The 24,280-nt window shown below is 46.2% G+C and overlaps 1 protein-coding gene across 19 annotated transcripts in view; it reads left to right on the plus strand.

The window, feature by feature from the left end:
* Nucleotides 1-24,280, plus strand: part of RUBCN (rubicon autophagy regulator) — a 74,039-nt gene that overhangs the window by 29,607 nt on the left and 20,152 nt on the right. For 3 of the 19 annotated variants that reach the window (XM_065539334.1, XM_045387305.2, XM_045387310.2), the window contains exons 2-12: nt 2,941-3,094; nt 11,944-12,027; nt 12,419-12,578; nt 13,464-13,585; nt 15,265-15,421; nt 16,022-16,555; nt 17,936-17,980; nt 20,732-20,827; nt 21,790-21,905; nt 22,996-23,203; nt 24,128-24,229. In XM_065539334.1, coding sequence (XP_065395406.1) covers nt 3,056-3,094; nt 11,944-12,027; nt 12,419-12,578; nt 13,464-13,585; nt 15,265-15,421; nt 16,022-16,555; nt 17,936-17,980; nt 20,732-20,827; nt 21,790-21,905; nt 22,996-23,203; nt 24,128-24,229 — 1,663 coding nt within the window. In that variant the 5' untranslated portion in view covers nt 2,941-3,055. The remainder of the gene's footprint in view (nt 1-2,940; nt 3,095-11,943; nt 12,028-12,418; nt 12,579-13,463; nt 13,586-15,264; nt 15,422-16,021; nt 16,556-17,935; nt 17,981-20,731; nt 20,828-21,789; nt 21,906-22,995; nt 23,204-24,127; nt 24,230-24,280) is intronic. The other 16 variants (XM_074030312.1, XM_045387308.2, XM_045387311.2 and 13 more) reach the window with 7 other exon arrangements.

Consider the following 24,280-nt stretch of genomic DNA (forward strand, 5'->3'; position numbering starts at 1 on the left):
AAGCGGTATCTGCACTCCTCTATTTATTGCAGTGCTATTCATGATAGCCAAGATATGGAATCAACTTAAATGTCCATCAACAGCTGGGCACAGTGGCTCATGCCTGTAATTCCAGTACTTTGGGAGGCCGAAGTGCACAGACCTCTTGAGGCCAGGAGTCTGAGACTAGTCTGGCCATCATGGCGAAACCCCATCTAACTAAAAATACAAAAATTATCCAGACATGGTGACCTGCGCCTGTCGTCCCAGCTACACGGGAGGCTGAGGCAGGAGAATCGCTTGAACCTGGGAGGCAGAGGTTGCAGTGAGCCAAGATCATGACACTGCACTCCAGCCTGGGCGACAGAGAGTGAGACACTGTCTTAAAAAAATGTCCATCAACAGAGTAAAGGCTGAAGATAACCGTATGTGTATACGCTGTGGAATACAATTCAGCCTTAATTCTTTCAGTTTTGGCAACATGGGTGAACCTGGAAGATGTTACAGTAAGTGCAATAAGCCAGGCACAGAAAGACAGCTGTCACATGCTATAACTCGTCTAATCTAAAAAGTTGTTCTGGAAGTAGAGAGTGGAATAGTGGTTGCCAGAGGATGAGGAGGGTAGGAGGGAGAAAGGGATGGAGAGAGAGTGGTCAACAGGTCCAAGGTGACAGGTAGGAGGACATTCTGGTGCTCTGTTGCACAGGAAGGCGGGAGAAGGGGATGGAGAGAGATTGGTCAACAGGTCCAAGGTGACAGGTAGGAGAAGAGTACGTTCTGGTGTTCTGTTGCACAGTAAGACAACAAGGGTTAACAGTGTATGGTGTATTTCAGAACAGCTGGAAGAGAGGTTTTTGAATGTTCTCATCACAGGGAAATGATAACTATTTAAAATGATGGGGCCGGGCGCGGTGGCTCAAGCCTGTAATCCCAGCACTTTGGGAGGCCAAGACGGGCGGATCACGAGGTCAGGAGATCGAGACCATCCTGGCTAACCCGGTGAAACCCCGTCTCTACTAAAAAATACAAAAAACTAGCCGGGCGAGGTGGCGGGTGCCTGTAGTCCCAGCTACTCGGGAGGCTGAGGCAGGAGAATGGCGTAAACCTGGGAGGCGGAGCTTGCAGTGAGCTGAGATCCGGCCACTGCACTCCAGCCTGGGCGACAGAGCGAGACTCCGTCTCAAAAAAAAAAAAAAAGAAAAGATGATGGATATGCTAATTTGTTGCGATCAATGCACAGTGTATCCATTGTATACTATAAATATGTACAATTATGTATCAATCAAAAATTTTTTAAAAGGTGACAATACAGTAGCTATGTAAATCAAATTTTTACAAAAGTTTTCTTCTACAGGAGAAGATACCAAATATAGATTGTTTGGTATATCTTAGAATAAAAGCCACATTCTTTTGTAGCTTTGGCACCTCAGGGACACTTTATTGTGAGGAAGGGAAATTCTTCAGCTTTGTCCGGAGGAAATTATAGGTAGATCTGAGCGCTCAAAGTTTCTAAGATGTCAGTGCTGTTTGTATAATTTTGGAATCAAAGCCCTAGGATGATAGAGTACTTAATGTTTGCTTTTGGATTTATCATGATGTTCTTTTCTTTTTTTTGAGACAGAGTCTCACGCGTGTTGCCCAGGCTGGAGTGCAATGGCGCGATCTCAGCTCATTGCAACCTCCGCTTCCCAGGTCCAAGCGATTCTCCTGTCTCAGTCTCCCACGTAGCTGGGATTACAGGCATGTGCCACCACACCCGGCTAATTTTTGTATTTTTTGGTAGAGATGGGGTTTTGCCATGTTGGCCAGGCTGGTTTCGAACTCCTGACCTCGTGATCCACCCACCTCAGCCTCCCAAATTGCTGGGATTACAGGCATGAGCCGCTGCGCCCAGCCTCATGATGTCGTTTAACAGTTAACCTTGTAAGATCAGTACAGAATGAATCAGAACACAGGTATGCAGAGTCACTTCATGAGTCAGACTGATTCTGAGGCCCGTGAGACCGGATTGTAACCTGTTGGCACATGTGAAGACTGTGTCACTAAGAAATCAGAGGCTAGTTAGCTCTGAGGAAGAGGCATAGGATATGCAGAGTCACTGAGCAAAAGTTGGCAGTCGATTGGCCTCTGCAATGGCCGTTTCTTACGGTATAACCATAAATGACATTTTAGTGACCGCCTTAGTACTACAGTTTCTGTCCTTCACCATGCTGTAGTTAGCGCTTGGAAATATAGGAAATAAGAAGTCGTTTCTGGCCTTTTTTGTTTGGCAGAAGATGTCTGGTGGATGCCTTTGTCTTTTTGTATATTGTGCAGGTACTGTCGTTGTTAAGAAATGGATCTTAGGCTGAGTGCGGTGGATCACATCTGTAATCCCAGCTCTTTGGGAGGCTGAAGTGGGAGGATCCCTTGAGACCAGGAGTTAGAGACCACCCTGGGCAACATAGTGAGACCCCATCTCTACAAAAAATTTAAAAATCTTCAGGCTGTGTTGTTGCACATCTGTAGTTCCCAGCTACTCGGGAGGTTGAGGTGGGAGGATCACCCGAACCTGGGAGGTTGAGGCTGCAGTGAGCTGTGATCGTGCCACCGCACTTCAGCCTGGGCGACGGAGTAAGTGTCTCAAAAAATAAAAATGGATGTGAACAGGTTATACGCCTGTAAAGTTAGAGTTATATGCTACTTACTTGAGGATTGGGTGAGATAGTAGATAAAAATCCCCTTACAAAACATAACATACCATTTGAATGTGAGGGTTTTTGCTTTTTGCTTTTTGTCTTTATATTAGTATCGTTCACAACTTCGATTCTCTCAGAGTTGTGTTTTACGCCCAAGTGAAAATTAATAGGGGAGAGGATGTCAGGATGTGGGGCGGGGGCTCCTCGGCTGAGGCTCTCTTTGATATGATCCAGATCAGGCACAACAAAGGTAACTAACCATTGGTAACTGATGCCCTTGCAGGAGGGAACACTGGCAGTTGCTGGGTCATTTGAAGACTACGGTGGAGGGTTTGGTATCAGCCAACAGCCCCAACGTCTGGTCTAAGTATGGTGGCTTGGAGCGGCTCTGCAGGGACATGCAGAGCATCCTCTATCACGGGCTTATCCGTGACCAGGTACGCAGAACTCCTGGGTTTGCCAGATGGGCCGACTCACTTGTTGAAAAGAAACAGTCACATTGGCAGGGAGGAGATGGAGGCTACTAGTCTGTGAAATCGTGAGGCAGCTGTGACTTAATATATTTTTTTAATATACAGAACATTTCACATCGTGTCTGATGGGCCACAGATGTTAATGGAATGAATAAATCACTGGATAGGATAGCAAATCAGCAGCAAGAGATTAGGTCAACTTAAAAGTTTCCTATTGTTGCTGTAACAAGTAACTACAAACTTAATGGCTTAAAACAACACGGCTTTCTCATCTTATAGTTCTTGAGATCGAAGTCTGAAATGAGTTTCACGGGGCTGAAACCAAGGTGTCTGCAGGGCCACATGCCCTCCGGACGCTCCGCGGAGAATCCACCCCCTTGCAGGACCGCACGCCCTCTGGATGCTCCACGGAGAATCCATTTCCTTGCCTTTTCCAGCTTCTCTAGGTTTCCTGCATTCTTTGGCTCTTGACCACTTTCTCCATCTTCAGAGCCAACAGCACCTTCAGATCTCTCTGCCCCCCCCCCTTTTTTTTTTTTTTTTGAGACTGAGTCTGGCTCTGTCGCCCAGGCTGGAGTGCAGTGGCCGGATCTCAGCTCACTGCAAGCTCCGCCTCCCGGGTTCCCGCCATTCTCCTGCCTCAGCCTCTCGAGTAGCTGGGACCACAGGCGCCCGCCACCGCGCCCGGCTAGTTTTTTTGTATTTTTTTACTAGAGACGGGGTTTCACCGGGTTAGCCAGGATGGTCTCGATCTCCTGACCTCGTGATCCACCCGTCTCGGCCTCCCAAAGTGCTGGGATTACAGGCTTGAGCCACCGCGCCCGGCCCTCTCTGCCCCTTTGTTTGTTTGTTTGTGTTTTGAGACAGGGTCTCGCTCTGTCACCCAGGCTGGAGTGCAATGATGCAATCATGACTCGCTGCAGCCTCGACCTCCCGGGTTCAAGCAGTCCTCCCACCTCAGCCTCCCAAGTAGCTAGGGCTACAGGCACCCGCCACCACACCCGGCTATTTTTTGTATTTTTTGTAGAGACAGGATTTCACCATGTTGCCCAGGCCGGTATTGAATTCCTGGTCTCAAGTGGTCCTGCCTTAGCCTCCCAAAGTGCTGGGATTACAGACCTGAGCCACTGTGCCCAGCCCTCTCTGCTTTCACATCCCTTTCTCTCCTTATGGACCATTCCTCCCTCCCTCCTCTCCTTATGACCATGCCTCCCTCCCTCCTCTCCTTATGGACCGTTCCTCCCTCCCTCCTCTCCTCATGGACCGTTCCTCCCTCCCTCCTCTCCTCATGGACCGTTCCTCCCTCCCTCCTCTCCTCATGGACCGTTCCTCCCTCCCTCCTCTCCTCATGGACCGTTCCTCCCTCCCTCCTCTCCTTATGACCCGTTCCTCCCTCCCTCCTAAAAGGACTCTTACAGTGACATTGGGCCCACATAGATCATCCAGTATAATCGCCCCACCTCAAAATCCTTAATTTAATTACACCTGCAAAGTCCCTTTTGTCATGAAAGTAACATTCCCAGGCTCCAGGAATTAGAATGTAGCCGTCTTCAGGAGCAGTCTTAGCCGATCACAGCCAGGAAGCTTTTTCTTCTGAATCTTGGTTTTAAAACCATGCTGTTTTTTCCAAAGTGGGTAGGGTAAAGAAAGAAAAACAGCCAAGGCAAAAATATGTTGACTTATTTCTGACTTTCATGCATGAAATGTTTCTACAGAACGAGAACGTGGCCAGCCACAGTGGCTCACACCACCTGTAATCCCAGCACTTTGGGAGATCGAGTCGGGCACATCACTTGAGATCAGTTTAAGACCAGCCTGGCCAACGTGGTGAAACTCTGTGTCTACTAAAATTACAAAAATTAGCTGGGTGTGGTGGCTTGTGCCTGTAATCCCAGCTACTCAGGTGGCCGAGGCAGGAGAATCGCTTGAACCCGGGAGGTGGAGCCTGCAGTGAGCCAAGATCGCGCCACTGCACTTCAGCCTGGGCAACAGAGTGAGACCCTGTCTCAAAAAAAGAAAAAAAAAAAGAGAGAGGACGAGAAGGTGGAACTCCACGTGCTCGGTTACATTAAACGTACTTTCCTACGGGAATCCTTTTGCCCGGAAGCCTGTGTGTTCCAGTGATAATTAATTGCTTAGGCTTGATAAGATTGGTGTGATTAGAACCAACATCTCTTTCCTGAAACAAAATAATCAGTTCTTCCTGTGATTCTTTTTGAATTAGAATTTTCATCGTGTTCCCGAAATTTAGACTTTGTTATTACTATCTACTCCAAATTAATAATAGGAAGAAAGAATTAATGTGTTTTCTTGTTGGGATAGTGAGACTTTATCCTCAGAATATCTGCAAAAACTAGCACGCACGAAGGCAATTGGGAAAGAAGAGTCAGTAGTGACCTCACGTGACTGCAGCACGAAAGTGACTAGGGAAAAGAAGAGTCAGTAGTGACCTCACGTGACTGCCGCACGAAGGCAATTGGGAAAAGAAGAGTCAGTCGTGAACTCACGTGACTGCCGCACGAAAGTGACTAGGGAGAAGAAGAGTCAGTAGTGACCTCACGTGACTGCAGCACGAAAGCGACCAGGGAAAAGAAGAGTTAGTAGTGAACTCACGTGACTGCAGCACGAAAGCGACTAGGGAAAAGAAGAGTCAGTAGTGACCTCACGTGACTGCAGCACGAAAGCGACTAGGGAGAAGAGTCAGTAGTGAACTCACGTGACTGCAGCACGAAAGCGACTAGGGAGAAGAGTCAGTAGTGAACTCACGTGACTGCAGCACGAAAGCGACTAGGGAAAAGAAGAGTTAGTAGTGAACTCACGTGACTGCAGCACGAAAGCGACTAGGGAGAAGAAGAGTCAGTCGTGAACTCACGTGACTGCAGCACGAAAGCGACTAGGGAAAAGAAGAGTTAGTAGTGAACTCACGTGACTGCAGCACAAAAGCGACTAGGGAGAAGAAGAGTCAGTCGTGAACTCACGTGACTGCAGCACGAAGGCGACTAGGGAAAAGAAGAGTTAGTAGTGACCTCACGTGACTGCAGCACGAAGGCGACTAGGGAGAAGAAGAGTTAGTAGTGAACTCACGTGACTGCAGCACGAAAGCGACTAGGGAGAAGAAGAGTCAGTCGTGAACTCACGTGACTGCAGCACGAAAGCGACTAGGGAAAAGAAGAGTTAGTAGTGAACTCACGTGACTGCAGCACGAAAGCGACTAGGGAGAAGAGTCAGTCGTGAACTCACGTGACTGCAGCACGAAAGCGACTAGGGAAAAGAAGAGTTAGTAGTGACCTCACGTGACTGCAGCACGAAAGCGACTAGGGAAAAGAAGAGTCAGTAGTGACCTCACGTTGACGGCAACAGGAGTCTTTAATAGGTAGTGTGGCTCAGGGGAGAGCCAGGCTGCCTGGATTCAGTGTTCAGCTCCTTCATGTGTTAGCTGTGTAACCTTGGGCAAAATACTTAACCTCTTCGTGCCTTAGTTTCCTCACCAGTGAAATGAGGTAGCAGCTATCTACCTCTAGGGTGGGTGTGGTATGTAAAGCGTTAAGAGAATAGGAAGAACTCTCCAAGTGTGTGCTATGATGAGAAGGATGAGGAGGACGGGCAGGGCGAGGAGGGGCAGGAGGGCGAGGAAGACGAGGAGGGCGGGGAGGACAAGGAGGACACAATGACTCATTTAATTTTCCTCCTAGCATCCTAGGACAATCCGAGAACTATTTATAAAATATTGTCATATTTAGAATACCCTTTGAGTTTTACTTTATATCAATAAAGTTTATATTTTAAAAAATTTAAGCTACAAACTATAATAGTTTGATTGTAGCTTACATTTTTAAAATATAAACTTTATTAATGTTGAGTTTCTTTTTCTTTTTTTTTTTTCGAGATGGGGTCTCACTCTTGTTGCCTGGGCTGTGGTGCAGTGGCGCGATCTCAGCTCACCACAGCTTCTGTCTCCCGGGTTCAAGTGATTCTCCTGCCTCAGCCTCCTGAGTAGCTGGGATTACAGTCACGCACCAGCACGCCTGGCTAATTTTGTATTTTTAGTAGAGATGCGGTTTCTCCATGTTGCTCAGACTGGTCTCGAACTTCGCACCTCAGGTGATCCACCTGCCTTGACTTCCCAAAGTGCTGGGATTACAGGCGTGAGCCACCACACCTGGTCGAGTTTCTTTTTCTTTATAACCTCAAAAACTCTAATCAGCTTTGAGTTTTGAAATGAGTAGAATCCAATAATACTTAAAGGTTTCTACTTTCTCTTTGGCAGTTATTCCATTTGCAGTGTTTTAAATACATTTTGATTCCAGATAAAATTGCCATGTGAGTCATTGGGGTTTGGTATCCTCCTATTTAAAAAAAATCAGACCTCACAAATGCATGCATCATTGTGTGTGCTCACTCAACGTCCTCCCCTGTGAGGGCCTAGTATAACTACCTGGAACTCTAAGCTCATCTTTCTTTTTTATCAGAATTTATTCTCAGCTAGCAATCACATTGGAAAAGAGCTAATCAACTAATTGGTATTAAAGTATGTATACTTGGCTGGGCATGGTGGCTCATGCCTGTAATTCCAGCACTTTGGGAAATTGAGGCAGGAAGATCACTAGAATTTTGAGACCAGGAATACAAGATCAGCCTGGGCAACATAGCAAGATCCCCATCTCTAAAAAATTTAAAATATATTAGCCAGCCATGGTGATGCATACCTGTAGACTCAGCTACTCAGGAGGCTGAGGTGGGAAAATGGCTTAAGCCTGAGAGGTTGAGGTTGCAGTGAGCTGATTGTGCCCCTGTACTCCAGCCTAGAGTGAGACCCTGTCTCAAAAAAAAAATGCAAACCCAGAACAACAAAAAGCAGCATTCTAGGACTATGGAGGCAGCACTGTATCATAGACTGACAAAAGTCTTTGGAATCAGTAAGAACCTAGATCAGTAAGAACCTACTCTGGACTCACTACTCACGTCCATGGAAAATAAAGTGATGTAGTAGTTAAAATTATGGACTTTTGAATCAGACTGCTCACATTTTAACCTCAGCTTCGCCATTAACTGAGTGGTGCTGGACAAATTATATAACTCTTCCGTCTTTGTTTTCTCTTTTTTTTTGAGACGGAGTCTCGCTCTGTCGCCCAGGCTGGCGCGCAGTGGTGTGATCTGGGCTCACTGCAAGCTCCACCTCCCGGGTTCACACCATTCTCCTGCCTCAGCCTCCTGAGCAGCTGGGACAACAGGCGCCTGCCACCACACCCGGCTAATTTTTTTGTGTTTTTAGTAGAGACAGGGGTTCACCGTGTTAGCCAGGATGGCCTCTATCTCCTGACCTTGTGATCCGCCTGCCTCAGCCTCCCAAAGTGCTGGGATTACAGGCGTGAGCCACCGCGCCCAGTCTGGAATTTTTTTGAATGCAATTCTGCCGTATGCTCTTCTCTCTTACTCTGTGTATTTTCCTGAAGCAATCTCATCCACTCGCATTGCACTATCACTCACCCATTGATGACCCCCACCTCAGGCATCTCTGCTGAACTCTAGATCCAGAACACTAGCTGTCTCCTGTACATTACTGTCTGGCTGTCTTTCAGGCCCGAGCACAACATGACCAAAACTAAACTTATGTTCTCTCATGAGATTGACCTTCTTCTTATTGGCGGCATTGACCTACTCAGTCTCCAAGTCAGAAACTTGGGAATCATGCCAGCGTGTTTTACAGAAACTCAGTGCAAGTTTCCCAGGCTGCTGACCAAAATAGCTACCAGATTAGTGGCACTGCCACTCAGTGGGTCAGGTACTTGTGTCCTAATAGCAAATGGATTCTTTTCTTGGCCCTGTTACTAATATTAAACTGTCATCTAGAGTAATCACTTAACCATATTACAAGACAGTTTCACCATCTGTGCCTGAAAGTGAAATGCAAGTCAAATCAATGAAACTCTGAAATGAAAGCTACTTGATAAATGCAAAACCCTATTGACATATCTTGTTATAGTTATTAAAAGTGATAATATCTGGCCAGGCACAGTGGCTCACACCTGTAATCCTAGCGCTTCGGGAGACTGAGGCGGGCGGATCACCTGAGGTCAGAAGTTCAAGACCAGCCTGACCAACATGGTGAAACCCCATCTCTGCTAAAAATATAAAATTAGCCAGGCGTGGTGGTGCATGCCTATAATCCCAGCTACTTGGGAGGCTGAAGCAGGAGAATTGCTTGAACCTGGGAGGTGGAGGTTGCAGTGAGCTGAGATTGTACCATTGCACTCCAGCCTGGGTAACGAGCAAAACTCCGTCTCAAAAAAAAAAAAGAATGTGATAATATCTGTGAAAGTATCTGGTCATCAGAATGGAAAATATCAAAGCATATGATCATCTGCAAAATAGCAGGAGTATTTTTAATTTTTTCATTTGTTTTTATTTTATCTTTTCTCTTCTCTCCTTTTTTACATGCCTCCTGTCCTGAGAACCCCAGTAGGGTTAGTAATCAGAAGCAGAACAAATCAGGCAGATTTGTCGTATGTATACACACGTTTAGCAACTGCAGGCTCTAGTGGGAAGAATCAAAAACAAAAGATTTGTGCCAGTTTCCTTGCTGCTCTGTTCTGCCTTGTAAAGATCTGAGAAGTAAAGTCTGCGTCAATAACTTGTTTTTCCCTTTCATTTCCTCCCTCTGAAAGATGAGGGCTTTCAAAGGTTTCAGGCTCCGGCGTCATCGCCGAGCTATTCTGGGTGTTGTGCCCTTGTCGGGAGGAGGGGCTGATACGGTGATTCATGCTGCTCATGTCCCCTCTGGGCTTTCAAAAGGAAGTGTTATGGAATGTGAATTGTATTTTTAAAAATCCACTCAGGGCCAGCGGAAAGCTGTAACATCACAATCGTATTCTTAGAGGGATCTCAGTTTTCTTGACAGCTGCATCTGGGCTACCTTTTTAGTCCTTCCAGAAGGCAAGGCATATTTGATAGCCTCTTTTCTGTTGCTTAGAAATGTGGGACATGTAGCCCCTGAGATCGCTCAGCTGAACAGAAGTGAGAGGATTCCCCCTTTTGCCACCATCAAGAAGAAACTAGTTCTTGGCAACATACATGGTCCAATTAAAAAAAATCAATAATAAAAAAAAAGACCTTTGTGGGTGTTTTCTGAATATATAGGTGATATATTTTCTTTCTTGAAAATTCAGAAAATACCAAAAAGACCTTAGAAGAAAGTAAATATCACCCGTAATCCCAACACTAAGCGATAGTAACCACTCTAACATTGAGGTGTATTTTCTGCTTTTTTCTATGTTTTGTGTGGTTTTTTAAAAATATTAAGGTTGTACTATATATATCACTCTATAACTTTAAAAGTATTTAATTTTTGAGTGCTGTATTTTACACAGCTAGGTAATAAAAAACTATAAAACTGTATACAGTGAAAAATCTTGCTCCCTTCTGATCACATAAAAAACTACCATTTACTAGTTTCCTTACAGAGAATTTTTTTTTTTAATTAAAAAAATTTTTTTTAGAGACAGGGTCTCCCTGTGTTGCCCAGGCTGGTCTCGAGCTCCTGCCCTCAGGCAGCCTCCCACCTTGGCTCCCAGGCTGCTGGGATTACAGGCGTGAGCCACTATGCCCTGCCCTTCCAGATAATTTTTATGCTTATAAAAGCAATTATCAATTATTTTCTTTGCTGTACCTGCAACTTTTTAAACATAAATAATAGCATACTGTAGTAACTATTCTGTATCTTGCCTTTTTCACTTAATATATTTTGTAATTCATCCAAAATCGTTACATAAAGAGCTTCTTCATTCTTTATTACAGTTGTCATTTTGTAATATTCCATTGTCTGTATGTACCGTCACTTATCTAGCCAGTCCCTTGGTGAATGGATATTTAGATTGTTTCCAGTCATTTGCTGTTAGTAACAGTGCTTGTGTATAGATGGTTTTGCCCTTTACCGTAGGATAAATTCCTAGAATTCTTAGATTAAAGAATATGTGCCTTTGAATTTTGATAGCTATTGCTAAATTGCTCTCCAGGAAGTTAAGTGATATAACTTGAGGCTCGGGGTTTGAGACCAGCCTGGCCAACATGGTCTTTAGTTGAGACAGCCCATCTCTACTAAATATACAAAAATTAGCCAGGCGTGGTGTCGTGTGCCTGTAGTTCTAGCTATTTGGGAGGCTGAGGCATGAGGATCGCTTCAACCTGGGAGGTGGAGGTTGCAGTGAACTGAGATCATGCCACTGCACTCCAGCCTGGGCGACAGAGTGACTCTGTCTCAAAAAAAGAAAAAGAAAACATTATTTTTACTGTATACCTTGTATATCATACGCATATGTTACCTGTTCAAAAGAATGATTAAAATCATTTTTAACAATTATTCTTTAAAAGGGTAAACATATGTCAAGTGTATGTATTTCTTTTTTCTTTCTTTTTTTTTTTTTTCCTGAGATAGGGTCTCACTCTGTTGCCCAGGCAGGAGTGCAGTGGGACGATCATGGCTCACTGCAGCTTTGACTTCCCAGGCTCAAGTGATTCTCCCACCTCAGCCTCCTGAGTAGCTGGGACTAAGGCATGTCCCACCACTCGGAGTAAGCTTTAAATTGTTTGTAGAGATGGGCCAGTCTACCTGGACCCAAGCAGTCCTCCTGAAGTGCTGAGTTACAGGTTTGAGCCACCACCCCTGGCCTCTGTATGTATGCCTTTGATTGCTGCTGAGAACCTTTGATGAGGCAAGGGAAGGCTGTGCTCTTTTTCCTGTCTTTGAATGCCAACCCTAGAACTGGGTCTGGTCCGGAATGGTAGTGATTTGCTCATTGCATGTGTTCCCTTCACAGGCGTGCCGCCGCCAGACTGATTACTGGCAGTTCGTGAAAGACATACGGTGGCTCAGTCCCCACTCAGCCCTTCACGTGGAGAAGGTAAGAGTGAGAGCAGAGCGGCTGTGCTGGCAGAGCTGTGGGTCTTCACTCTTTGAGGCTCCGTCAGAAGAATCTTCTAGACTCTTAAGGAGGGAATACGTCAAGTTGCCTATCAACCAAGGAAAGGAAATCAATTATCCCTCTAGGGACCAACTTTATTTGCTTAAAAAAAAAACCATGCAAACCCATTCATCCAGGCCACTTTTTCTCCTCTGGGGAAGGAATAGAAAAGTTTTGTTATTTTTAAAAAAGCCTGCATATATGGGACCCAGGGTGAAGCTTTTCAAAGCGTTTCCCTTAACTGTCTCAATTTAGTTCTCAGGTCATTAGGCCTCAATCTTGCCGTATCTACCAGGATGTATGTTTTGACTCATACCCCTTTGCTTCCCAGTTCATCTGCTTGCACGAGAACGGCCAGAGCAGTGCTGATGGTGTGAGTGAACGTGCTGTTGCCGAGTTGTGGCTGCAGCACAGCCTGCAATACCACTGCCTCTCAGCCCAGCTCCGGCCTCTGCTCGGGGATAGACAGTATATCAGAAAATTCTACACAGGTAGGTGGAGGCCACTTAGGATTGTCGTCTGTGCTTCCTCATTGTCACCCACCTCGCTATTCCTCTATCGCTCTAGTTCCAGGGCCTCCTATTTTTCTTTCTTTCTTTGAGACAGTTTCGCTCTGTCGCCCAGGCTAGAGTGCAGTGGCTCAATCTCAGCTCACTGCAACCTCCGCCTCCCGGGTTCAAGCAATTCTCCTGCCTCAGCCTCCCAAGTAGCTGGGATTACCGGCATGCGCCACCACGCCCAGCTCATTTTGTATTTTTAGTAGAGACAGGGTTTCTCCATGTTGGTCAGCAGGTCTTGAACTCCCGACCTCAGGTGATTCGCCCGCCTCAGCCTCCCAAAGTGCTGGGATTACAGGCGTGAGCCACCATGCCTGGCAGGGCCTCCTATTTTTCACTTGATGCCATAGGGATTCTACTCAGAAACATATCCAGACTTACCTCTTACCTCCCAAGTAAGACACAATTCAACTTTATGTTAAGGTCATCCCCTACAGCCACACAGAGACAAACCAGTAAGAATAGCCACCGTTTACCAGGAGTTTCCTGCGTGCCCATCACTGCTGTCCAGTATCTTCACTGCAGCCCTGAGAGTTGGGCATTGGTGCTACTGTTTCTAGTCCACAGGGCTCCAGAAGGTTAGGCGACTTGGCCAAAGTCACTCAGAGCCAGGATTCATATCTGGATTTTTCTGACTTTGAAGTCTCTTGTCCCAGCCACTTTGCTATACTCCACGTTCTTTAGCCTCTTCTCTACTTTGTTTCTGATTTCCCTTCACCCTACGGTGGCGTGACTCCTCCCAGTTCATCCTTACCTCTCCCTTTCTCCTTCCTTGAGCTTCTCTCCAGACCTCCCTGTTGGGTTCTATCACTGTGGTAGCTTTTCTCTCCCCAGATGCTGCTTTCCTGCTAAGTGATGCTCACGTCACGGCCATGCTCCAGTGCCTGGAAGCAGTGGAACAGAACAACCCCCGCCTCCTGGCTCAGATAGATGCATCCATGGTAAAGGAGACAAGGAATTATCCGTGTCTGTGCTGGGTCCCTGGACCTCAGCATAATGGAACCCTCTACAGCAAACTGGTTTTTTACTTAGCCATTTTTGTGAGCTGAAAGGCTTTCATTTTTTTTTTTTTTTTAGAGGCAGTCTCGCTCTGTCACCCAGGCTGGAGTGCAGTGGCACGATCTCGGCTCACTGCAATCTCCACCCCTGGGTTCAGGCGATTCTCATGCCTCAGCCTCCCAAGTAGCTGGGACTACAGGCACCTGCCACCCCCGCCCCCCACCCATTTTTTTGTATTTTTAGCAGAGACAGGGTTTCACCATGTTGGCCAGGATGGTCTCGATCTCCTGACCTCATGATCCTCCCACCTCGGCCTCCCAAAGTGCTGGGATTCCAGGCATGAGCCACCGCGCCCGGCCGGCTTTCATTTAAAATGCTTGGAGAAGGGGAGGTACCATTAAGTACTTACTGAAGTAGAAAGTCTGAGCTTAGGTCTTGTGCTTAGTAGACCTAAGCTGGGGAGTGGGAGGTCGATTTTGTTAAACCGGTGGTATCTTTTGACAGAGGATACCACGCCTTGACAGAGATCTGGGGAAAGAGGGATGGTTCTGAATTGGGCAGGGTTTAGGGTCAGACCTGGCATAGCTTAATGTTATATGGGGTCAGTTTTTTCATGTTTTTTTCTTTGATGTAAAGAAAATTTTATAGTACAAAGAAAATCTGTTGCCTAAAATTAACTTACCCCATGACTAGTACTCCAGTCAGTGCCTTAGCTAGAATGGAATCAGAGTCCCCACTTCGTAGAGAAGAGGATCCCCTATCTCTCCAGATTCTTTTAATTTTGTTTTCTGTTTTTGTTTTGGTTTGGTTTGGTTTTTGAGACAGCGTCTCACTTTGTCGCCCAGGCTAGAGTGCAGTGGCATGATCTCAGCTCACTGCAACCTCTGCCTCCCGGGTTCAAGTGTTTCTCCTGTCTCAGCCTCCCAAGTAGCTGGGATTACAGGTCTGTGCCACCACGCCCGGCTAATTTTTGTATTTTTAGTAGAGACAGGGTTTCATGATGTTGGCCAGGTTGGTCTTGAACTCCTGACGTCAAGTGATCCGCTCGCCTCGGCCTCCCAAAGTGCTGGGATTCCAGGCGTGAGGCACTGCGCCTGGCCTGATTCTTTTAGTTTTGATTGTTGGTTACTATCCATTGAATGCTTTCTATGTGCCAGGCATGGTGCTGTGTATGATACATGGATCATCTCACTGAATCTTCGTAACTCTGTGAAGTGGGCATTGATCTCATTTTATAAAGGAGGCTGCTGAGGCACAGAGTAGATACGTGGTCCAGAGTTTAGATCAAATAGCTGACAAGTGTCAGGGCCTGGATTTGAACCCTGGTCTGTCTGACTTCTGATTCCACATACATAATCTTACGTACTGTTGTGCTGCCTCTGTAATAAAGCACTCCTGGTTTAACACTTGGAAGGATTCCAGTACAGAAGCTGTGGTTTCACAGTTGTAAATTACATACTATAGTAGAAGGTAGCCTTGCTGTATCTACAGGTCTGGCTAAAGTCCAGGCCTCCTGCAAAGGTAGCTTCTACCAGCATTTCTGCAGTACTGCATTGCCCCCCACTCTGAGGCCCTCTGTCCTTAACTCTGACACATTCTTTGGTTTTGTTTTGCTTTTTAGTTTGCCAGAAAGCACGAGAGCCCACTCCTGGTGACAAAGAGCCAGAGCCTGACAGCTCTGCCCAGTTCCACATACACCCCTCCAACCAGCTATGCTCAGCATTCCTACTTTGGGTCCTTCTCTGGCCTCCACCAATCCATGCCCAACAATGGCTCAGGTATGGAGACAGGAAAAAGTGGTCATTACATTCATCCCCAGCCCTGGAAAGTAAGAAGACTTTGTGGTTGCTCATAGGCGTTGAAAATTGAGCCTTTGGTTGGTACAGTTTTTCTTAATAAGGGACATCTTTACAAGTTATATAGTGACTAGCCTGAAATAATTCAGTAGAATCATGAAGTAACAGAAGGGAGAGATGTTTTTAGATTCCCCTGGGTTTCTAATCCACGTTGCCAAGAAGGCATTTCAATGCTAGCTAACATTCATTGATTGCCAATCATGTACTAGGCTCTGTTGTATTCAGTTTGTACGTGTTATCCCATTTGAGCCTTCAAACAGTCCTCTTACTGCTCATTTTTCAGATGAGGAATGCATACTAATAAGCAATAAAGCCACTGTCTCAGGAGCCCATACACTTGACTTAGCTGCTTCTAAATAATTTTATACTTTATTTGACTTGCCATTTCTGAGGTGACATCTTATGTCCTGGGCACCTAGTAACAATAGAAAGTTTGAACCTTAGCTGTGAAGAAGTCCTTCATACATACTGCAGGATTCCACCTCACCCTTGCTCCCCTTACCATTTCCTTTTATATTCTAGAGAGAAGATCTACTTCCTTTTCACTCTCTGGCCCTCCCCGGAAACCTCAAGAAAGCAGAGGGCACGTCTCACCAGCAGAGGATCAAACCATCCAAGCCCTCCCGGTTTCAGTCTCTGCACTAGCCAGGGATTCCCCCTTAACCCCAAATGAGATGAGCTCCAGTACTCTGACCAGCCCTATAGAGGCATCCTGGGTCAGCAGCCAGAATGATTCCCCAAGTGATGCCAGTGAGGGGCCTGAGTACCTGGCCATTGGCAACTTGGACCCCCGAGGCCGGACTGCCAGCTGTCAGAGTCACAGCAGCAATGCCGAGAGCAGCAGCTCCAATTTGTTCTCCTCCAGCAGCTCCCAGAAGCCAGATTCTGCTGCCTCTTCCTTAGGGGACCAGGAGGGAGGTGAGGAGAGCCAGCTGTCCAGTGTCCCCCGCAGGTCCAGCTTCTCAGAGGGGCAGACACTCACCGTCGCCAGTGGGGCAAAGAAGAGCCATATTCGCTCCCATTCGGATACCAGCATTGCCTCCAGAGGAGCTCCAGGTAATGAGGAGCACCAGCTGCTAGTCAGCAAGATAGCCCTGAATTGAGGGTGAAGAGAAGCCTTGTTATGGGGACTTCTCAGATGGCAGAGAGAGGGGTTCTGGTTCTGACTATATAACATCTTGTTTTGTAACGAAGGAAGTTTATAACGAAATACCAAGACTCAGAATCTCTATTTATGTTTGTTTCTTTATACGTTGCTAATATTAAATGTTTTCCTGGATTCTTTACTAGTTTAGTAACATCAGAGGATAGTGTGACTCATCACAGTTCGACCTTTCAAAGTATCTCTTGGATCAGGGAAAGTATTAGTGAGCTTTAAAAATAATCCCATTAAGTTCTGTCATTTCCTGTGACGTCTTAGAAGTTTGACCAGGGTGTAATAATACCAGGTGTAATACCAATGTAAGAGGTAGAGAGATACTGGGGTTTCTAATTAAAACGAAGGCGATAGTGAGGGTGGGGTGATGTGATCCAGCAGGTGAGTGGGTGGGGCTAACGGCCGCATCACTGATTCAGACCGAGAGGCAGTCAGATGAGCAGGCCCTGGCCACTGGGACCTCACCAAACACCATCTGATAGGAGGGGCAGCCTATATGTGGGAAAAGTGGGGCTCCTTGCTTTTGCCTTCTCCTTGCCATCATCTTTCCTGGCTTGTGGTATCCGGCAGGCTTTGGTTGGGTTTTGTTTGTGGCAGGATCTCCATAAGAGAAAGTATAGCATGGAGCTTTGTGCTCAAAGCCATTCTGGGTCACAAAAGCCCCAGAAATAAGATATAAAAATAAAATATAAAAAATTCAGTGACCTAAAAAAAAAAGGATTTTCTTTAGCAACTGGAGATAGCATTGCTTTCTCTTTGTGATTTCTGGAAAGGTGAGAGCTTAGGCCCTCATCTGAAACCTTCAGAATTACCAACTTTTGTCTTTGTTTTCCCTCAAGAATGTGATTTAAGTTGTTGGAAATCTCGAGGAGAAGACTCTCCAAATCGAAGCCTGTCTTCCCATGAGCTTTCTTAGATGTGAAGATGACTTGGGCTGGACCCTCACTTCACATCTGCTGCTGCAGGCCTGATGTCTGCTGTACTCCAAGCCACTGGCCTTTGAGCATGTAAAACTTTCCCACCCCATTCTTGAATCCATATGGATTCCAGTGGAATCCTGCCTTGGAAAAGGGAGCCAGGGAAAATGTGTGCAAAAGTATCTGAGGAAATACGGGTCACGCACAGCTTCTTGGACGAGCCATCCGCCCTTCACAACTGGGGTTTCCTCCTGGGAGTTCCATCCCCACTTCTGCTGCGTAAAATTCAGGACACTTTTTTTCTCCTCTCTGTTCTCATTGCTCTGTCCGGACTCTCCTCTGCACCTGTCTGACTACCTGCAGGAGGCCCCAGGAATATCACCATTGTAGTTGAAGATCCCATTGCAGGTTTGGGAGTTGGTCCTCCACTTCCTCTTTGCTCTGCTCTGTGACCACCTTTCTTAGTTCAGAACCTTCTTCAGTCTGGTGTCAAATCAAGTCTGGCTAGTCTGGTCTCGTTGTGATGCTTGGAACTGTCTATAAAATGTTACCAGTATTTCATGTGATGTGTTTTCTATACACAATTCCAAATGCCTCGTTCAGTCTCTCAACAGCTTCTGAGAGGCAGAGTCAAGACTTATCATTTCGGTTTTGGCCAAAGGTGAAACTGAGGCCGCTATTTGTCTGAGGCATCATGATGAATCAGTGGCAGACTGTTTTCTCTTTTTTAAAATTTTTTGACTTTTTTTTTCCGATAGAGACAGGGTTTCACCATGTTGCCCAGGTTGGTCTTGAACTCCTGGCTTCAAGTGATCCTTCTGCCTTGGCCTCCCAAGTGCTGGGATTACAGGCGTGAGCCACCACACCCAGCCCAGAATTTTTCTTATAACTGAATACTTCCTATGGATTACTTTATTTTCCTTGAATTAACACCAGAATGTATTTTACCCCTTTCTGTGGTCTCAGATAGACTTGCATGTTTGGTTTTTTTCTTTTTTGTTTTTTTTGTGTGTGTGTGTGTGTTTTTTCCTCTCCTGCAGTTCCCTGTTTCCTTTTTCTTTCACCTGTTTTCATTTCCCTATAAATCCCTGCACCCCATTCCAGCTATTGCATAGGATTTTTCTAGTGATTTCAGTGTGTTTCCTTGGTGTTCGTGGTGGTGTTCAAACTGAGACTTGTGTTCCATCCTGGGTACCATAATTCATGGAGAGGAACACTGGAATGGATCTGCAAGGCAGAGGAGTGAGAGAGGGCAGAGGAGTGAGAGAGGGCTGAAACCCGTGGTTTCCTGGAAGTGGGTGAGGCCATTGGGTGTGTGAGCTTGGAAAAGAGATGGTTAAGGAGGAATAACGTCTGTAGGACAATTGGGTGTGTGAGCTTGGAAAAGAGATGGTTAAGGAGGAATAACGTCTGTAGGACCATCATTTAGAATAGCGTTGTTCCTAAGGAGATGAGAAATTGTAAGAAGGCAGGTATCAAGTGAGTGGAAGGGAATTGTAAGAATTAGTTAAATGATGCTGCTATAAAGACACATGCACACGTATGTTTATTGCGGCACTATTCACAATAGCAAAGACTTGGAATCAACCCAAATGTCCATCAGTGACAGACTGGATTAAGAAAATGTGGTGCATATACACCATGGAATACTATGCAGCCATAAAAAAGGATGAGTTCGTGTCCTTTGTAGGGACATGGATGCGGCTGGAAACCATCATTCTCAGCAAACTGTCGCAAGAACAGAAAACCAAACACGGCATGTTCTCACTCATAGGTGGGAACTGAACAATGAAATCACTTGGACTTGGGAAGGGGAACATCACATACCGGGGTCTATCATGGGGAGGGGGGAGAGGGGAGGGATTGCACTGGGAGTTATACCTGATGTAAATGACGAGTTGATGGGTGCTGACGAGTTGATGGGTGCAGCACGCCAACATGGCACAAGTATACATATGTAACAAACCTGCACATTATGCACATGTACCCTAGAACTTAAAGTATAATAATAATAATAAATAAGTAAAAAGAAAAGAAAAAAGATTTAGTTAAATGGCAGCATTAGGAAGAAGTGAACTCAGCAAGAAAAGGCTGAATGGCCACATGTTGTGAAGAGGTTAAGGTCGTGGTAGAGTTTGTGTTGTATGCTTTTGAGAATTCCAAGTCATGTTTTTTTACCAAGGCATCGTGGTGACTACTAGTTTGTCCTCAGTTCAGTAGGAAGGAACAGACCCCACGACCAGGACTACCAGAAGTCTTTGAGGCCCAAGAAAAACAAAATTGTCTTTTTCACAGAGTAGCATTTTTTGTGAGAGGAGTAGCTGGCAATTTGGCACCATCTGTCGGGGAAATGGGTTAGATGCAGCTCAATCATTCATTCTCCCATAGCATCCTGCTCATTTTCAAGCACCCACCTGCTTTTCCACCTGTTCTTCCTTCTGTGGTCCTGGAAATGTTGTGTTTCCTTGTGAAGAATATCAGTTTCTCATTCCTGTGAGCCCTGACTGCCACTGTTCTCCCCTCCCAGCTCTCGCTCTTCCTGTCCCAGGCATTGTCTGTCTCGCCAGCTTTCCCTCCCTCCCTTCTTCATTAAGGATGGGTTGAGCCCCGTAACAGGCCCCTTGCTTATGGGGCCCTCTCCCTGGGCTTCTCCAGCACTGCCTTGATGCTTCTTTTTAGGACACTGCTGAATTTTATTTCCTTAGTGAATGTAAATCTTCTGATGTTACTTTAAAACCTAATGTCAACATGTCAGAAAAGTTTCAATGCACTTGTCTTTGTTTTACCGTCTAAAGACTTTTCTAAATTGGTTTGTCAAGAGGATAGAAATCAGCTAACATTCCTGTAATGTTTGGTTAAAAGATGTAAGGAAAGAGAAGCAAATTTCATGAATCCATTTTGATTTGATTCTTTCTCACCTTTATGTTGCCCCATTCTGGATCACGTTTCTTCTTTTCCACTTAGAATGTACTGATCGGCCATCTCCTTCCCTCCCTGTGTTTCTGTGCCCTTGGGCTGTTCCATTGTTGTGCCACCTCTCTCCTGCTTTGGAGGGCTTTGGGAAGGGGTGCAGTTAAATGTTGAAACTCCAAAGTTGGGAATGTATCTATTGCTCACTTCGTATGTGTGTTTTTACTCGTTGGTGGTCATCGCCATTAGAATCCTGCAATGATAAGGCGAAGTTGAGAGGCCCCTTGCCCTACTCTGGTCAAAGCAGTGAAGTCAGCACACCCAGTTCTCTGTACATGGAGTATGGTGAGTACTATGAAGGCCAGGGCTAAAACTCTATATTTTCTCTGCTCGCCCCTTGTGCCTGCTAAGCTCTGAGCTTTGGGGTTCATCTCAGCTCTGCGGAGGGTACATACTGTTACCGTCTCAGTCGCTCTTCAGTCATTTTCAACCCCTGTGCTAGAAATCACACTGCTCTGCCACTTCTCTTGCTCCTCTCTGACTTCAGGGTCCTACCCACTCTTACCGCTGGGTGTTGGCACCAGGCATGTCAGCTGACCATATGGAATGGCTCTGTGAGTGGATGAGATGGACCTTGAAAAGAGGACTTGGAGTATCTGGGCTTAATAACCAGCAGACAAACTCTACATGCAAATCATGCAGAGGAGGAAGCCATTTATGTCCTTTTCTGACTCCCAGCCCAGAGTTTTCCATTTTTACTTTGTTTTTTCTTTATTATATGGTATGGGGGAGAGCATGTTCTCTTTGATTTTAGATGGTAGAAGGATTGTCTCTGTTTATTCCATCATTTTCCAACCAAAAGGCTCAGTGCTCTGGGATTCTAAGAGTACAAGAAATTTTTTTTTTTTTTTTTTGAGACAGAGTTTTGCCCTTGTTGCCCAGGCTGGAGTGCAGTGGCACGATCTTGGCTCACTGCAACCTCCGCCTCCCGGGTTCAGGCTATTCTCCTGCCTCAGCCTCCCTAGTAGCTGGGACTACAGGTGTGAGCCATCACGCCCAGCTAATTTTTGTATTTTTAGTAGAGATGGGGTTTCACCACGTTGGCCAGGCTGGTCTCGAACTTCTGACCTAGGGTGATCCACCCGCCTTGGCCTCCCAAAGTGCAAGAAGTGCTTTTAGAAGGTAGGTATCTTCTTCCAACCTCTAATTCCCAGTTACCTGGGAAGACTTGGGAGCATCTTTAATGGTAAAAGCTTAAGACTTCCTGAAGAAGCTTGACTGTTTCATCCACATTCCATTTCCCACAGAAGGTGGTCGGTACCTGTGCTCAGGGGAAGGCATGTTCCGAAGACCATCAGAAGGACAGTCCCTCATCAGCTACCTCTCTGAGCAAGACTTCGGCAGCTGTGCCGACCTGGAAAAGGTGGGAAATCGAGGGCCTCATGAAGAGCTCATGAGTTGGGAGATTGGGTCTAAAGGTCTGTGGTGCCATATGTTCTGATGAGGTTTTGGGTATGTAGCAGTGACATGGGTACAGACTACAGTAAAGATAAGTTCACAGTAGAAGGAAGCTCAGCAAGTTCTGTTTCTGAGGAACTCTGCAGGGAGCATGTGCCCCTCATCGAGTCCCAGATATTAGCGATTTTATCTTAGAAGCCAGCCTGGGCAGAGAAGCATCAAGTTTGTGTGTGTGTTTCTGTTTTTTTGAGACAAGAGTCTTGCTCTGTCACCTAAGCTGGAGTGCAGTGTCACGGTCATGGCTCACTACAGCCTCAAATTCCTGGGCTCGAGCAATCCTCCCGCCTCAGCCTCCCGAGTAGCTGGGTCTACAAGCACATGCCACCACACCTGGGTATTTTTTTTATTTTTTGTAGAGATGGGGGCTCTCCCTGTGTTGCCCAGGCTGGTCTTGAACTCCTGGGCTTGGCCTCCCAGAGTGCTGGGATTAATAGGTGTGAGCCCCTGTGTTTGGGGTCTTGAACTCCTGGGCTTGGCCTCCCAGAGTGCTGGGATTAACAGGCGTGAGCCCCTGCGTCTGGCAGCATTGGTTTTGCTGCATGATTGCGGTTCCCTTGACCCGGGCACCTTAGGTAAATACTGTTTCCAGAATCAAATTCTATCTTTTGTTCTGAGGCTCAGATAAGCAATAAATGACATCTGTGTAGCATTTTGTAGCCTGCAAAACACTCTTATCTTGAGACATAACATTTACCTTAATATTTTGCGTACAGGTGTATGATTTTGGGAAAGAACCTGATTGAAATCCTGGGCCTCTTCTCTATCATATTTTTATGTAGAAATGAGACAGGAAGGGACAGGCTTGGCAAAGTAAGAGAGTGAAGAAAACCTAGAATAGGTTTTCCAGCCATCAGCTTTCCTCGTAGCAGAAATGTCCATTTCTCCAGGGTGTTTTTGACAGAAACAGTTCCTATCTTGGAAACTCCCCTTTCCAACATTATACTGTCATTCAGTACTTGTAACCCTTTGCTTGTTTGCTGCTCCCCTTCCCCCAGGAGAATGCCCACTTCAGCATCTCAGAGTCCTTAATCGCTGCCATCGAGCTAATGAAGTGCAACATGATGAGCCGGTGCCTGGAGGAGGGGGAGGAAGAGGAAGACAGCGACAGAGAGATCCAGGAGCTGAAGCAGAAGATCCGCCTTCGGCGCCAGCAAATCCGCACCAAGAACCTGCTCCCTGTGTACCAGGAGGCTGAGCATGGAAGTCAGTGGAGCCTGTGGACACTATTCCCACATTCTCCCAGCTTCAGCATAAGGCCTGGTGCCTTATGGCTCTTCCTTTGGGATGTTCTACCCAAACCAGTGGTTCCTCTGCTGTCAGAAAGACATTTCTTTTTTTTTTTTTTTTTTTTTTGAGACGGAGTCTCGCTCTGTCGCCCAGGCTGGAGTGCAGTGGCCGGATCTCGGCTCACTGCAAGCTCCGCCTCCTGGGTTTCCGCCATTCTCCTGCCTCAGCCTCCCGAGTAGCTGGGACTATAGGCGCCCGCTACCTCGCCCGGCTAGTTTTTTGTATTTTTTAGTAGAGACGGGGTTTCACCATGTTAGCCAGGATGGTCTCAATCTCCTGACCTCGTGATCCGCCCGTCTCGGCCTCCCAAAGTGCTGGGATTACAGGCTTGAGCCACCGCGCCCGGCCCAGAAAGACATTTCTATATAGTCCTACTTTTTTTTTTTAAACCATACTAGGAATACTCATCCTAGAGTCGCTCCGTTTCCTACATCAGGAATAGCTCCTTTCCAGACCAGGTGGAGTGGCTCATGCCTGGAATCCCAGCACTTTGGGAGGCTGAGGCGGGTGGATCACTTGAGGCCAGGAGTTCAAGACTCTCCTGGCAAACATGGTGAAACCCCAGCTCTTAAAAAAAATATATATATATATGTATATATATATATATAAAAAGGAATAGCTCCCTTCCAAAATAGTTTTCTGATATAAGGAGACCTAAGCACGCTTGTCCCGGATTTGCTTTCCAGATAGTAGTACCTTCTGTTTCCTTGAAACTTTCTAAAGGGAAAGTTTCCATTTCTCTCTGTTGAAGTCATACCAGGTCCCTTTTCTTGTGACGCTGGAAGGACAAGAAGACCTCTTTCTGCCCTGTTTATTCCTTTTTGTTTTTAAACATAACAGGCTTTCGGGTCACCTCCAGCAGCTCCCAGTTCAGCTCACGCGATTCGGCACATCTCTCTGACTCTGGCTCTGCTGATGAGGTTGATGAATTTGAAATCCAAGGTAAGAAGTGACACTTTGTTACAAGGGAACTTTTATTTCCTGTTTCTTTCC

Source organism: Macaca fascicularis, chromosome 2, assembly GCF_037993035.2.
Source record: "Macaca fascicularis isolate 582-1 chromosome 2, T2T-MFA8v1.1".
NCBI classification, from domain to species: domain Eukaryota; kingdom Metazoa; phylum Chordata; class Mammalia; order Primates; family Cercopithecidae; genus Macaca; species Macaca fascicularis.